The sequence below is a fragment of the Musca domestica genome, unplaced genomic scaffold (genome assembly GCF_030504385.1).
Source record: "Musca domestica strain aabys unplaced genomic scaffold, Musca_domestica.polishedcontigs.V.1.1 10, whole genome shotgun sequence".
NCBI classification, from domain to species: domain Eukaryota; kingdom Metazoa; phylum Arthropoda; class Insecta; order Diptera; family Muscidae; genus Musca; species Musca domestica.
Window position 1 is genome coordinate 9,180,724 of NW_026712115.1, and position 13,870 is coordinate 9,194,593.

General features: G+C 35.6%; 2 protein-coding genes across 2 annotated transcripts; one reads left to right on the top strand and one right to left on the bottom strand.

Moving 5' to 3' along the window:
* Window positions 1-1,060: 1,060 nt before the first annotated feature.
* Window positions 1,061-2,240, bottom strand: LOC131804015 (growth arrest and DNA damage-inducible protein GADD45 alpha-like). The gene has a single exon (XM_059126167.1). The coding sequence runs from the start codon at window positions 1,855-1,857 to the stop codon at window positions 1,363-1,365; it is 495 nt and encodes a 164-aa protein (XP_058982150.1). The 5' UTR covers window positions 1,858-2,240; the 3' UTR covers window positions 1,061-1,362.
* Window positions 2,241-11,274: 9,034 nt separating this feature from the next.
* Window positions 11,275-12,449, top strand: LOC131804557 (uncharacterized). Its single transcript, XM_059127593.1, has 4 exons — window positions 11,275-11,794; window positions 11,851-12,000; window positions 12,057-12,230; window positions 12,303-12,449. Exons 1-4 carry the CDS (start codon window positions 11,732-11,734, stop codon window positions 12,447-12,449), a joined length of 534 nt encoding a protein of 177 aa, XP_058983576.1. The 5' UTR covers window positions 11,275-11,731.
* Window positions 12,450-13,870: the final 1,421 nt, after the last annotated feature.

Here is a 13,870-nt window from a genome sequence, read left to right on the forward strand (position 1 = left end):
GATGTATCTCTGTATGTGCGTTGTTCTGTGTGTGTATATAAGCAGTCTACAGCAAAAATAATGCAAACAAAAATCTCTTGTAACAACCTCTTCCCCGGTCCCGCAAGCAATTGAATGAAGACATTCTCTCTATAGCGCGTACTTAACGTACTCATTACTCTTAATTACGATTTTTCGACGCTTGTCCGTCCGTCGGTCTGTCTAGGTATTCAATGTTTACGTTTTAAAGGTCGCTGCTATATGTTATTGTCATGTATCATGTGCTCGTCGAGGAATACCCTAACCAATAACGATTCGAAAGACAGCTTGATTGAACGACCTTTTGTGTGAGCGGAATTTTAATTGCTTTATTTTTTCACATTCCCCCTTGCCCTTTGGCTAAATATTTATTCAATCATAAGACAGTTTTTATTTTGTTGTTTTTTTTTCTTTTTCTGTTTTTATTTATAAAAATGTTGTTGTTTTGTTTTCTTAATACAAGAATGGAATGCCTACGAAAAGCTAACATAACAATTACAATTTTGAATCGTATTTAGTTAAACAAAAATTATTTCCAAGGAATACAATGAAATCTATTTGTTTATAACAACAAAAAAAGGTAACAATAACAAATGAAATCGATTTTTTCCGTTAATATTTCAATAACATGTTTTTGCTTATTTTTCAGCTTTTTTCCATTTTGTAAATAAAATATAGAGGCTTAATAACAAAAAAAAAAGTTTGCTTTTAGCTTAGATTTAATTAAGATTAATTAATTATTATATATTTTTTCCTACAGACTAGAACTGCTGCTGCTGCCTTTGCCCCTTGGCTGAGGTAGGGGTTGGAAAGTCCATCGCTTAAAACGAGATTTGTTGTCTTGACTCGTGCTAATGATGAAATATCGAATTTGTTGTGTGGTTGTTGTTGTAGTACGTCTAATAAATTTTGCGGCAATTGCAATGTCTCTACAGCTGCATTCAGCAATTGCCTGTTATAAGTTTTCCTGGAGAATGTAATCAACCTTGCGTTATGTTGGCGGCTGTGTCTGCTGCTATTTTTTTGTTCTTAATAATATATACTCCAGTATTGTAGATTGTTGTTGTTGGTTTTTGTAAATATTGGCATTACAATTTATTTGTTTGTTAATGAACACCATAAACGTCGGATTGTCGCTTCGGCTACAAAGATTATACATCGTTCATCGTGTAGGGTAATCTTCGAATTGTTCTTAGCAACTATTTAAAGTCCAAACGTTTTCAGCGTTCTCTCTGGTTTTCTTTTTGGTCGTCATAATCTCAAGTAGTTTAAGGTACATTCCCACACGATATGGGGAATTGTTCAAATATGCCCTCGTACTGCTGATTAACACCGCAAAAGGGCTCACACATTGGGTAGCTCCACCACTGGATTCTCAGCAGCATCCCAGTTGGCTTCACAGAAATCAACCAGTAGAGATTCGGGTTTGTTTAGTTGTTCTTCATTATGTTCGCCGGTCCATGTTTTCTGGACCAAGCAGCAGGACTCGACATTGGTTTTGCCCAAAATGCGGCTCAATTTGATGGGGCAATCCACCTTGATGACATAGATGTCGTTTTCATAGCAAAATGCTTCCAGCAGCACTTCGTGCATGTGGGTGGCAGAGTCGCCGGCTTGTGGCACAGCCATCAGGCAGAAGAGTGAACCTTCAGGGGCCTTAGATAGAACTTTAATGGCGGCACTCAGGCCCACAATGACACGAGACTCAGTCTGGGCCTTCATCAGGGCACTCTTGATGGTGCGTCCAATTTTCGCGTAATCCATTTTTAAATCCATCGAATTGGTTTGGGGGTTTTGTTGTTGGTGATAGGATTGAATCTGCATAGCTTCCACGACCATATTGTTTTTGTTGTTGCAATTTAAATGCTTCTCCTTGTATGAATCAATTTTCACAAAACTACTTTCAGTTACTGCTCTGATTACACTTGACGACAACACGGGGCTTGTTGTGGATGTTCGAGTGTTTGCTTTTGGTCTCAATAAACTTTTTTTATTTGCTTTGCTTTTGTCAACTATTGCTGTTTGCTCAATGGCTTTCAGTTCTTTTTCTTGTTGTTTTTTTTTTTTTGCTCTTGTATTGTTATGAAATTCTTTTCGCGCAAAATTGTTTTTGTAATTCACTTTAAACGTTTACTTTGCCGTTTTGCGTTACGATTTTACTTGGCTATCCGCCGCTGTTGTTTCAATTTTGAGTGGTAATTTCACAATGAATACCCATTGGCAAAGAGGACCGGCTTTTATATCGCCAGCTCTCTTAGCAGACGCCAGTTCCATTGAATTTCACAAGAAACCCATGAAAAAACAGCAACAAACAGTCGAACACATTCACATGCACACCCATTGAAAAGCTCTCTCCTCTTGTTTCTCTTCGACACGAATACAAAGAGGAGCCCCCCAATTTTTCTCATTTAGCTATAGGTAAACACTAACAACAACAAGAGAGTATAGGAGGCAGAGAGTAGCATTTGGGGGATTTTCAGATTCTCTCTGGTGGTTAGTTCAACAGAATTCCCCATAAATACTTGCGGAAACTTCTCAAGGGAAATTAGTTGCATGCGTTGATTTGTGGGACAGATGTTGGGGTTTGCCGGAATTGTTGTTGGATGATAGGTCGGTCGATCTGTCGATATGGTAATTCGGTATGAAAGGGAAAATTAGGTGTTAATAAAATTTAAAACAGTAGCTACTTTAAATTGTGGAAAAACCCAGATCATTAAAACTATGTGTGGCTGTAATTTGTCTTGTCAAAAATATGTCAAATTTAGGGGATTTTATTTGGAACCAGACAAAATATTTTTGAAAAAATCCCATCAAAAGGTATTTTATTAGTTTTTATTGCCTCCAGACAATTTCATTTCATTCATTATTGGAATTTCACATGATTGCGTTTTGTGGGCTTGTCCCATAATTTGATGTGGGGCACCAAGTCGAGAGAGCCGGAGATGCAAGAGGTAGATCTCTTAAAAAATAACACTCATTTTATCTACTCTCATTTGAAGAAACGCCAAACGTTTTGATTTCAAACTCACTTGTCTCTTTGTACTCAACGCCAATAGCTTTTGTATCGAGCACGTTGAGGAGACAGACTACCCTACCAGCCAGAGAAATGTGATAACCAGTTTGCTCGATCGAGCACGTTTCGTTATCGGCGACAAGCAAATAAAGGGGAGTCTTAATTGTTGGCAGGTCAGTGATTTGCATTTTTAAGAATAAATGAAAGAAAGAAATACGATCAAAGCCCTGGGAAAATTTTCAAATGGCAGTCTGGAATGTTTCAACTTTCTTGTGGTTACCTTGAAATGCAGTTAGCAATAAAGTTGAGGTAGTATGCATGTTGTTGGTTGGGAACTTCCAAAACTGAGAAGAAACTTCAATTTGATATTTTCATCATGACTCATTCGAAAACTATTTTAAAACTTTAACCTGTTATGCAACTCTCAACTAAAAATGTAGATTATTACTCTCTTGGCATTCTTTATGCACTCCATTCTTTTATGTTGTGATATTGATGCTGGGAAATCCCATTTTTTTTACTTAAAACGTTTTTTTTTTTTTAATGTCTACATACATAGATGGTCGCTATGTAGGCATCAATCTTAAATCAGATATGGAAGCTTAGCTCAATGAGTTCACCATTGTGTTAGGCAAATACGATCCATATGTACACTATGCACACTCCATGTCTCGTATAAATAAAGGTATTTGTTTTTGTGTCTGTCCATGAATCATACTCGAAATAAGGATCTTAGACCAACAATGTATATAGGGTAAGTGTGCCTAAGTTCGGCATGTCCCAGTAGTCGGCACTTTTTATTTTTAAGCCCAAATAAATGAAACTATTATAACTATATTTAGTTTACTTCAAATATATTGCCAGGTATCTCGGTGCACAATTTCGCTAAGAAAAGATGAGTTATACTAATAAAAATTAAATTTTTGTCTGTGAAGGTCCTCAACAATCCATATTCTTAAAAAAAGTACAATAATGAATTAATTTATTATTATTATTAATTATGCTTGCAAAAAAATTGGTATGCCGACTGTTGGAACATGCCATACCGACAATTGGCAAGTGGTGCCGACTACTGGCAAAAAACATTGTTTTAATAAAACTACAAATTTATGAAATTTAATAAAAAGTTATTAAAACTTTATTTATTATTGCAAAAACTATACAAAATTTCGGATCTGAATAAATTAACTTTGTAATAATTTAAAAGTTCCATTCAGAATTGTGAGCGATTAAAAACGCGAAAATCCTAAAAGTGCCGACTTCTTGTACACTTACCCTACATATGTATATTCTTCATCTACACTAGGTTCTAAGTCGATCTAGCCATTTACGTACTTCTGTGAAAATCACTACATCTTTCGAACATAATAAGGTAGTTGACAAAATATTTTTCCGTAGATTTGTTGGTGTAAGAAATGCGACATTTATTTCAACAAAATTGTATAGCTCCCATTAAAAATTTAAATTAATTTAATCTTTTTGGAGTTTTAGTACCACGCAATTTTTTTAGTCATGTTTTTCGACAGAATTTGCTGTAAATCCACAGCTTGTATTCACACTGTTGTAGATAACATCCTGGCAAAAAACTGCTCATATACATAGGTCTACTTCTTTCAATAATTACGGGAAAGTAGAGCGAAAAATATCAGCGTTTCGAATGTTTACTTCGTAAATTAACCTAAATAGAGGAGGTTGAAATTCTTAGATAACAATAAGAACGGGGGAACATTTTTTTTCGGTTTCGCTTTATAGGTAGAACAATCATGAGTACTTGGAGTCGATCTAGCTATAACGATAACTTCCTAAGGGCGTGTACGATTTGCCTCAAATATTTCTTATGCCATACACTTTACTATGGAGGGTATACTAACATTTTCATTCCGTTTGTAACTCCTCGAAATACTCATGTCAGACCCAATAAAGTACATATTTTCTTGATCAACGTACAATTCTTAGTCGATTTACTGATTCACGCCATCTGTCGAGGGAATTAAGATAGAAGAATTAAAGATTGCACATATGTTTAATTTTCCAGTAGGCGGGTTAAGTTCGTAAATGGGCCATGACGGTCCACGTAGCCCCCATATAACGGTACCTCCCAATAATCGGTATTTTTTATGGTATTAGAGACATTAAAGACCTGGAATTTCGTATTTGAACTTCGTAATGAGCCTATGACAAACAATTGCGTATGCTGACCCACGTCTTCGTATAGCCACCATATAACGATATAACGGAATTTTGATGATTTTAGAGACATTATTAACCGGAATTATTTCCAATTATTGGTATTTAAAATTCGCAATGCGTACTTCAAAACTATCTATGCAGATTCACGTCTTCGTATACACATAACGGTACATCCCCTTTTTCGATATTTTGATGATATTAGCGACATTATTCAACGGAATTGTTTTAAAGTTCGTATTTGAAGGTCCGAATGGGTACTACAACCCATGACAAAAAATTGCAGGTGCTCGTCTTCGTATAGCCCCAATATAACGGATTTCACTTAAATGCTATTTTTCAACGACATTTTTTAAGTTTCTTCCAAATGGTGGAGGTTATTGAAAGTACTGCTCAGCCGAACTTTCTCAGTTGTTTAACTAAGACCGTATTCGGAGATGGACAATGGTGGTCCACGTTTTTTGGTACCTAAAAACAGAAGACACGTGCATCGGCGTATTGAAAGTTTACACCACAATGTAACCTAAATAGAGGGGGCAAGAGGGGTTTGGAAATTAAAATTCCTCGAAATCTGTGCATTTTTGGTATAAAGTGTTTTCGGAAAAATTGCAGATAAAAATACGTGGAATATTTTGGTCGTAAATTTTAACCTTCGAGCGATTCCTTTATTTAAAATAAAAATTTCTTTGTGAGTCTCTGAACAAAAGAAATTCGTATACTTAATATCTATCATAAAAATGGAATCAATTGTTTATTTGGAGAACTAGTTTATTTCTAAAAATTTAGCATTTTTCCAATTCGCTGTAAATTTGTGTCAGTCTGGGTTTGTGGAAAATGAAAAGTAGACTTGGTAGTACTCATTTTATGATGAAACTCCCAAAGGAGTTCGGTGTTCTTAGGCCAAATGTTGTTAAGCCCCTTATATAGATTTGATTTTATCCAAAGGGATAAAACCCTTACGTGTTAAACATACATTTAGGATAGAGCTATTATATTTGATAGAGATGTTTGGTTAACATTCGGAGTAAGTGGTAAAGAAAATGGTACATATTCCTCCAATTTTTTGAACGTTGCCCTTGTGAGGATAAATTCGATTTCAGGAATTTTTACGTTTTGTCTATTTTGGCATTTTGAGTTGTTATTATGTAGAAACGCTGTTTACAAAAAAAATCAATATTTATGTAGGTCCACCACACCGATTCACGTATCTTTTATTTTAGCTCTATTTCGAAAAACTCTGCTGGATTTCACTCGTAATTATTGTAACGTTATTTCAAAATTTGGACAGAACAGAACAGATGATTTTCGAGATGTATGCATCTACTTTTTCATTTTTCGAAGATCTTAAAACTAGAGAATATTTAATAACTCTTTCCAATTTTCTACCTTACATTTCAAATTGAACTTTATTCATTCGCCTTAATTATTATAAGACGACCAATACAGTACTTTGTAGGGTATAATTAAATAGTTTGCAACAGATTCAAACGCACTGCGTGCACTCAAAACCAGTTATGAAGATTTAATTCAAATGGATATTCAGACATACATACTCGCACATCAATGCATTAAGTTTTCATGGAATTCCCCCAAAATTGTTGTTGTAACAAACGCTTTTTGCACCAGATAAGCTGGGGAACTTTTCCAAGAAATGTACTTTTGTTAAAGAAACCAAAGAAACACCATGGCATTTACATTAATCTTGGTTTTATTTCTCTCGTTTGGCCTCAAACTTGTTTCTTTTCCTTTTCTTTTCTCGTAAAGAAGCAGACGAATGGAAACATACATACTAAGGTATAATTATGGAAAACTTTAAACATTTACGTCTTTACAATGTCTTCTGCAAGGCTTCTTGGAAGTGGGTAAAGAATCATTCGTTGAAATATTTAACAAGTAAAAAAGCTGTAAGTTCTGCCGGGCCGAACTTTGAATACGCTCCACCATTTGGAACGAATTTGGCAATTCTCAAAAATTAAATTCGTTAAAAAATTCTGTTAAAATCTTGAAAATATAAAATGTAGCCGTCATATTAAGGTCTAAACGACGACGTAACCTGCATGGGCAATTTTTGTCATAAGCTATTAAAATATTCAAATGCGAAACTTGAAAACGGGATTTACCGTTATATGGGGTCTATACGAAGACGTGGACCCGCGCAGACAATTTTCTGCCTTAGGCTGCATTACGAACTTCAAATACCAAATTTCAAACAATCCTGATGAATAATGTCGCTAAAATCATTAAAATACTGAATATAGGAAGCTACCGTTATGTGGGGACTATACGAATACGTGGACCTGCGCAGACTATCTTCTGTCATAGACTATAGTATCCATTATGAACTTTAAATACCAAATTTGCAACAATTCCGGTGAATAATGTAGTTAAAACCATCAAAATACCGAATATCGGGAGGTACCGTTATATGTGGGCTATATGAAGACGTAGACCTACACAGATAATTTTCTGTCTTAGGCTGTAGTAACCTTTAGGAACTTTAAATACCAAATTTGAAAGAAATTCTGGTGATTAATGTAGCTAAAACCATCAAAATACCGTATATCGGGAGGTACCGTTATATGGGGGCTATACTAAGGCGGGGACCTGCACAGACAATTTTCTGTCTTATTGAACTTCAAATACCAAATTTTAAACAATTGCGATTAATAATGTCGCTAAAATCATCAAAATACCGAAAATATGGAGGTACCGTTATATGGGGACTAACAAAACGTGGACCTATACAAACAATGTTTCGCCACCGGAACTGGAACCCATTATGACCAACAAATACCAATTTTCAGACAAATCCGTGAAAAAATGTGACATAAATCATCAAAATACCGAATATCGGGAGGTACCGTTATATGAGGACTATACCAGAACGTGGACTGATATATCTTATTTTCAATACCAACCATCCTAGACACAATACAAATTGCTCTGCTTAATTTTGGCGCTCTACGTCAAATAATGTGGGCTGTATCGTGATTTTAATAGACAGACAGACAGACAGACATCGTTAAATCGACTTAGAATTTTATGCTGATTATGAATATATATACTTTATGGGGTCTACGACGAATATTTAAGGATATTACAAACGGAATGACAAAGTTAATATACCCTCCTCTCCAAGGTGGAGGGTATAAAAACTTTTTAAACATTTTTTATCTAACCTCCCACAAACGGACACCTCCACACCTCGACAGTCACTGTTCACTGTTGGGAGGTTTTACTGTATATGTTTTAAAAAACAATTTAGAAATACTTCCAATAATAAATTCAATGAGTGCATGCAAATCGGTTGAATAGTTGAAATATGAAAAACTGCAACAATCTTTCTTGATTCTTTGTGGCCTGCCTCAAAAGACTAGATTCTAAACTATTTATTGTATATTTATTTTCTTGGGTTGTTATGAATTCGTGCTGTAGAGACATGTAAAATTTATGATAGTCAAAACATATTTTGAAAAGAAAATAATTTTTATAAAAATAAAGTAGTGGAAATTGCAAGTATTATATGATAGAATTTTTCACTTCTCTATTGAAACAATCCGTTAAAGCCCAAAAAAGCCTTGATGTGCCTTGAATTGTGCAAATTTGTTGTTTTTGGAAAAGAAAAACTAGAACAATAAACAAATTAACACGAAATTCTAATGACTTTGCAAGGTCTTCAATAAATATGATATAACGGTAATGCTGTTAAGTTGAATGAGGGATTATCAGTCATACTATTTAATACATACATATGTTGCCCATTCATGTTTGAGTACCAAATTTTAAAATGAAAATGGAAATTCTCTTGAAATCAATGTCACATCAACTTTTTCTAAATAAACATCCCGTCTTCATCCGAACCAGCGAACTGAAATCATTTCAAATTTGATGCCAAGCTATTAAAAAAAAGACATTTTCATTTCGAAAACACTTGTTTTCATCAGAATCAGCTGTATCATCATCACGTTATTTTCTACATTCTCACACACACATCCACCTCTGGCATTGTCCCCTGCATCTTTTACATGTCAAGACGTATTGGAATCATGCCAATGGGATGGTAATGGGTGGGTTGGCTGCAGACAAATGTAGATATTTTCTATTTTATGAAAATGCAATGACGATTTGCCATCTGAGAACGTGAACGTTGTCCCATATGGCGTTGTATCTACGGACAGAGGGAGATACGTTTCGATGGTCAGGAACATCGCGCAATCAGTCTGTTTACTTTTGACGTCAACATAAAATGATGTATGAACATTTTGTTCCTACGTATTTTTTCCGAAGAGATGATGATGATGATGCTCTTCTCACATAATCTATATGTTGGGATGGGCGTACAAGTTCATGTGTATCCCAATTGCTACGTAGAAATTTAATTGCCTCCCATTTTTAAAACGGAGGAATCGGTGTTCTAGAACAAGTGAGTGGTGGCAGGGACATTGCTAATTTGTCGATAATTGGTATTAGAGGCAAAACAAATGTGTATTACAGTGGAAACTTGGACATGATTTCATGAACTAATTTTTTACTAACATATCAACAATCTTTTGTAGACAATTAATAAAACATTTTATTTTATGGTTTTTCATCTCTACCACAAATAAAAATAAAAATTATTATTTTTATACCCTACACCACTATGTGGATCGTGATATTGTATCTTTGTACATTTGTTTGTAACACTTTAAAAGAAAAAGAGATCTATAGTTTATTTTGGGGATCAACATAAAACCAAAACAAATAACATTATTTTCCTATTGAGACAACACTATACACAGTTCATTTGTTTGGCCATATATATTATCTTTCGATTTCAAGTTTATTTTATACCAAACCTAGGAGCAATTTTATGAAGTTTTGCAACCATTTTCATTTCTAAGCTGTTATTTCCGGCAGCTGTTAAAATTATTCCAGTGACAGCTCATTATATTGTTTGCAAGCGTGCAAGAGCATTTTCCAGAAAAAAAGTTATTCGTGATGGGCTTCAAGCGTGATAGTGTGATTTATTTATATTTAGCTGGAAATCAGAAGTGGCTATGGTTAGAACACTCCAGCATTTAAATGTGAATAAATCTCTTGTGTCTGGTACCATCGCTCGTTACCGTGATACTAGCTGTGTAGCCCAACTTCAAGGAAGTGGACGGAAGAAAACAGCAACATAAGCTCGAGTAAAGCCATTGAAATTACAAAAAGTACAAGCACTTACACCGCTATAGAAAGAAAATAGACTCAAAAGAGCTAAAGAGTTGCTTCGCTTGGCCGAAAGTGGTGAACTGTCGAATTTGGTTTTCTCCGATGAGAAAACATTCGTTGTTCAGCAGTTTGTAAACAAACAAAATGATCGTGGTTACTTGTCAAAGAGGTCAGCTGAAATTGTGCACCTTCGGTTGGCCACCAGAACTCAAGCGCCGGCCATGGTGATTGTGTGGGCCGCCGTAACAGCCGATGGTCGCTCTCCGCTCGTATTAATCGGCCGTGGCATCAGAGTAAATGCCGAATGTTATCGCGAAAATATTCTGGAGGGTGTATTAAAACCTTGGGCACGCAAACATTTTGCCGCAGACCTTGGACATTCTAACAGGACTCAGCATCATCACACTCGGCATGCGCCATCCAAGAATGGTTACAAAATTAGGTTCCTCGCTTCATTTCCCAGCGCACAATGACCACCAAAATCTCTGGATGCCAAACCGTTGGACTTTGTGTCTGGAGTATTTTGGAAAGCAAGGCTGGCACTAAAAAATACCAAAGTGTCGATCACCTCAAGCTAGCGCTTCGCTGGGAATGTGCCAAAATGCCGCAGAGCAACATTTGGGCAGCGTGTGACGGTTTCATTGGCCATTTAAAGCCCATAATTCGAGCCAAAGGTGACCAATTCGAATAAAATCCAAACTTATTCTAAAATTTGATGCTATTTCCGACATTTTTTGCTTTCATTCAATAAAATTAAAAAAAAAATGTAAAGATTATGGCGTTTGACTTTTGTTTACTGTTTTTTAATCACACCCTGTATATGCCAAAAAAAGAAAATTATTTTACAAAATATCAATTTTCTTTGAACGCTTCTTTTTAGGTACTGTTCGAGATGCTACACCATTTAGTGACTCATCAGCGCCTGTTCGCATTATCTGAGACATTGTCTTCAACGCACTATGGGCTGCGAATATATAAAAATATGTCCCATTCTTGTCTAATAACACGTACGGATTTCGAACCATAACTGAGTTTTACTTCCTTATATTCATTGGTTTTATACAGGTACATGACGTTTCCGCCATTTATATCATTTTGAAAGCCAAATCCCGTGCATAGAATGTAGTGACTCAACTTTAATCGAATTAAGGGATATTAAATACATTTCATTTGATCGTAATAAACAGATAATATAAATTGTTGCTTTTAACAAAAAATCATATTTAACTATCGAACAGCAGAATTGGGAGGAAATATGAAAATCTTCATTAGTCGCGCATATTAGCTCAGCTCAGCTGGTGGCTACGCTCGAAAACAATGACTCTACTAAAATTGTGGCAATTTTTGGCATTTGGAATACTCGCAGCTAACTATGCCATGGTAAGTGACCTTTTCGAATGAATTCCAATATAATCTAAAAATTTTATTTGTTTAAGGCTGCCTTTAGGTTAACCAATTTACGCTGCACATCTAAAAATGAAAGTTTGGGCATTTTTAAAATATGTTCCCTGAAAGCTGTCAAACGGGATGTTGTCGAAATCAATGTTGATTTTGAGCTGCGCAGGAAACCTGTAAAGGAGGCAGATGTGAGGATTAACTTTTCCTTTTGTGAATATGTTTCCAAACTTTTTTTAAATTCTAGTTTTTGCTTCGCTTCAAGAAACGTGGTGAACTTGGCAGAAAAGCTCTCTATAATTACAATATTGACTTCTGCGAATTTCTTGGTAGTAATAGGCGAAAGCCCTTGGCAAACTTATTCTACAACATATTCGAGCTGCAAACTTGTTCTAATTTGAATCACACCTGTCCTTATAATGTAAATATGGTTGTTGAGTTCCAGAAATGGATATCGCGATGACGTCACTTTCTGATATTTTTAATATTTCAGCACAATATACTCATTAAAGGGTGCCGCATAAATTCCGGATTGTTACAGGCCCTACCAATACCTTCCGGCGAATATTCAATTTGGACAAGTTGGATAATTTTTGGTCGACCAACTGCTGAGGTGGAAGTTCTATTAAAGTTTGAATGAAGTTTAAATTAATAAAAGATTTGGTGAATAAATTAGAAATTGGTTTGATGCGTTTTTTGATGACATTTGGCCATGACTATAACTGACAACAGAGGATAAACCGATGTTGGAAGGACGTCACCAAGATAGTTAAAGAAGTGAGTGAGAGAATTTCAAAGCTCCCTATTTAGGGCTGTACCACCTTAGAACGGACATCGGATTAATTCCCATTAGGGTGAAATTGTAGAGTTTTCTTCTTCGGAAAATACCGCCTAAACGAAATTGTTATATGACAGCTATGAAGACATGGTCCTGTGTAGGCAATTCTCTGTCATAGGCTGCAGTACTTATTACGAACGTCAAATACGAAATTTGAAGCCAGTGATTAATGTCGCTGAAATCATCAAAATACCGTATATCGGGAGGTATCGTTATACGGGGGTCCACGAAAACATGAAGCAACATTGTCCATCTACGAACTTTACATGAAAAAATGCGCACGTGTGCAAAATTTAAGTCTTCTATCTTAATTCGTTCGAAAGATAGCGTGATTACAACAGACGGAAAGACGGCCATTGTTAATTCGACTTAGAATTTTACGCTTATCCAGAATATATATTATATTATATATACTTTGTAGGGTCTAACATGAGTATTTCGAGCAGTTACAAACGGAATGACAATCATGTGCTAAGTATTTGATCGACATTGGCAACCATGATTCATGTGTATCACTGCCAAAGGTTCGATTATGGCATGATTGCCACTTGCATCGTTTAATCCAAAAAACCAGTCTGTTGACCATGACAGCGAACCATGTCATCGATATGGTGTGTTATTTGTGAACGTGTGCTTGAAAAGAGTTTATGTGTGTTACTACGAAGGTTACCCAATAAACAAACTGTCACACGTCAGACACATTTGCTCGAAGTCTGAAGTTTTGTCCGATGCGTCTGACCGACGTAGGATATTTGAGTTTTTTTCTTGTTGTAGAGTTTTTATACCTCTAACACCTCGAAATATACATTTTAGACCTCATAAAGTAAATATATTCTTGATAAGCATAAAATTCTATGTCGATGTCCGTCCGTTTGTCCGTTCCACCATTTCTGGCTTCCAAACGAAATGAAGTAGATTGATAAAATTTTACTCAAATGTATATTATGTCTGCAGGACTTTTTGTATTGAAAATAGACCATGTAGGTCTACCTTTTGGTATAGCCCTCACATAACGGTATCTCCCGATATTCGGTATTTTGATGATTTTAACGACATTATTCACCGGAATTGTTTCAAATTTGGTATTTGAAGTTCGAAATGGATACTACAGCCTGGGACAGAAAATTGTCTGTGCAGGTCCACGTCTTCGTATAGCCTCCACATAACGGTACCTCACGATATTCGGTATTTTGATGATTTTAGCTGCATTGTTTAACGATTTT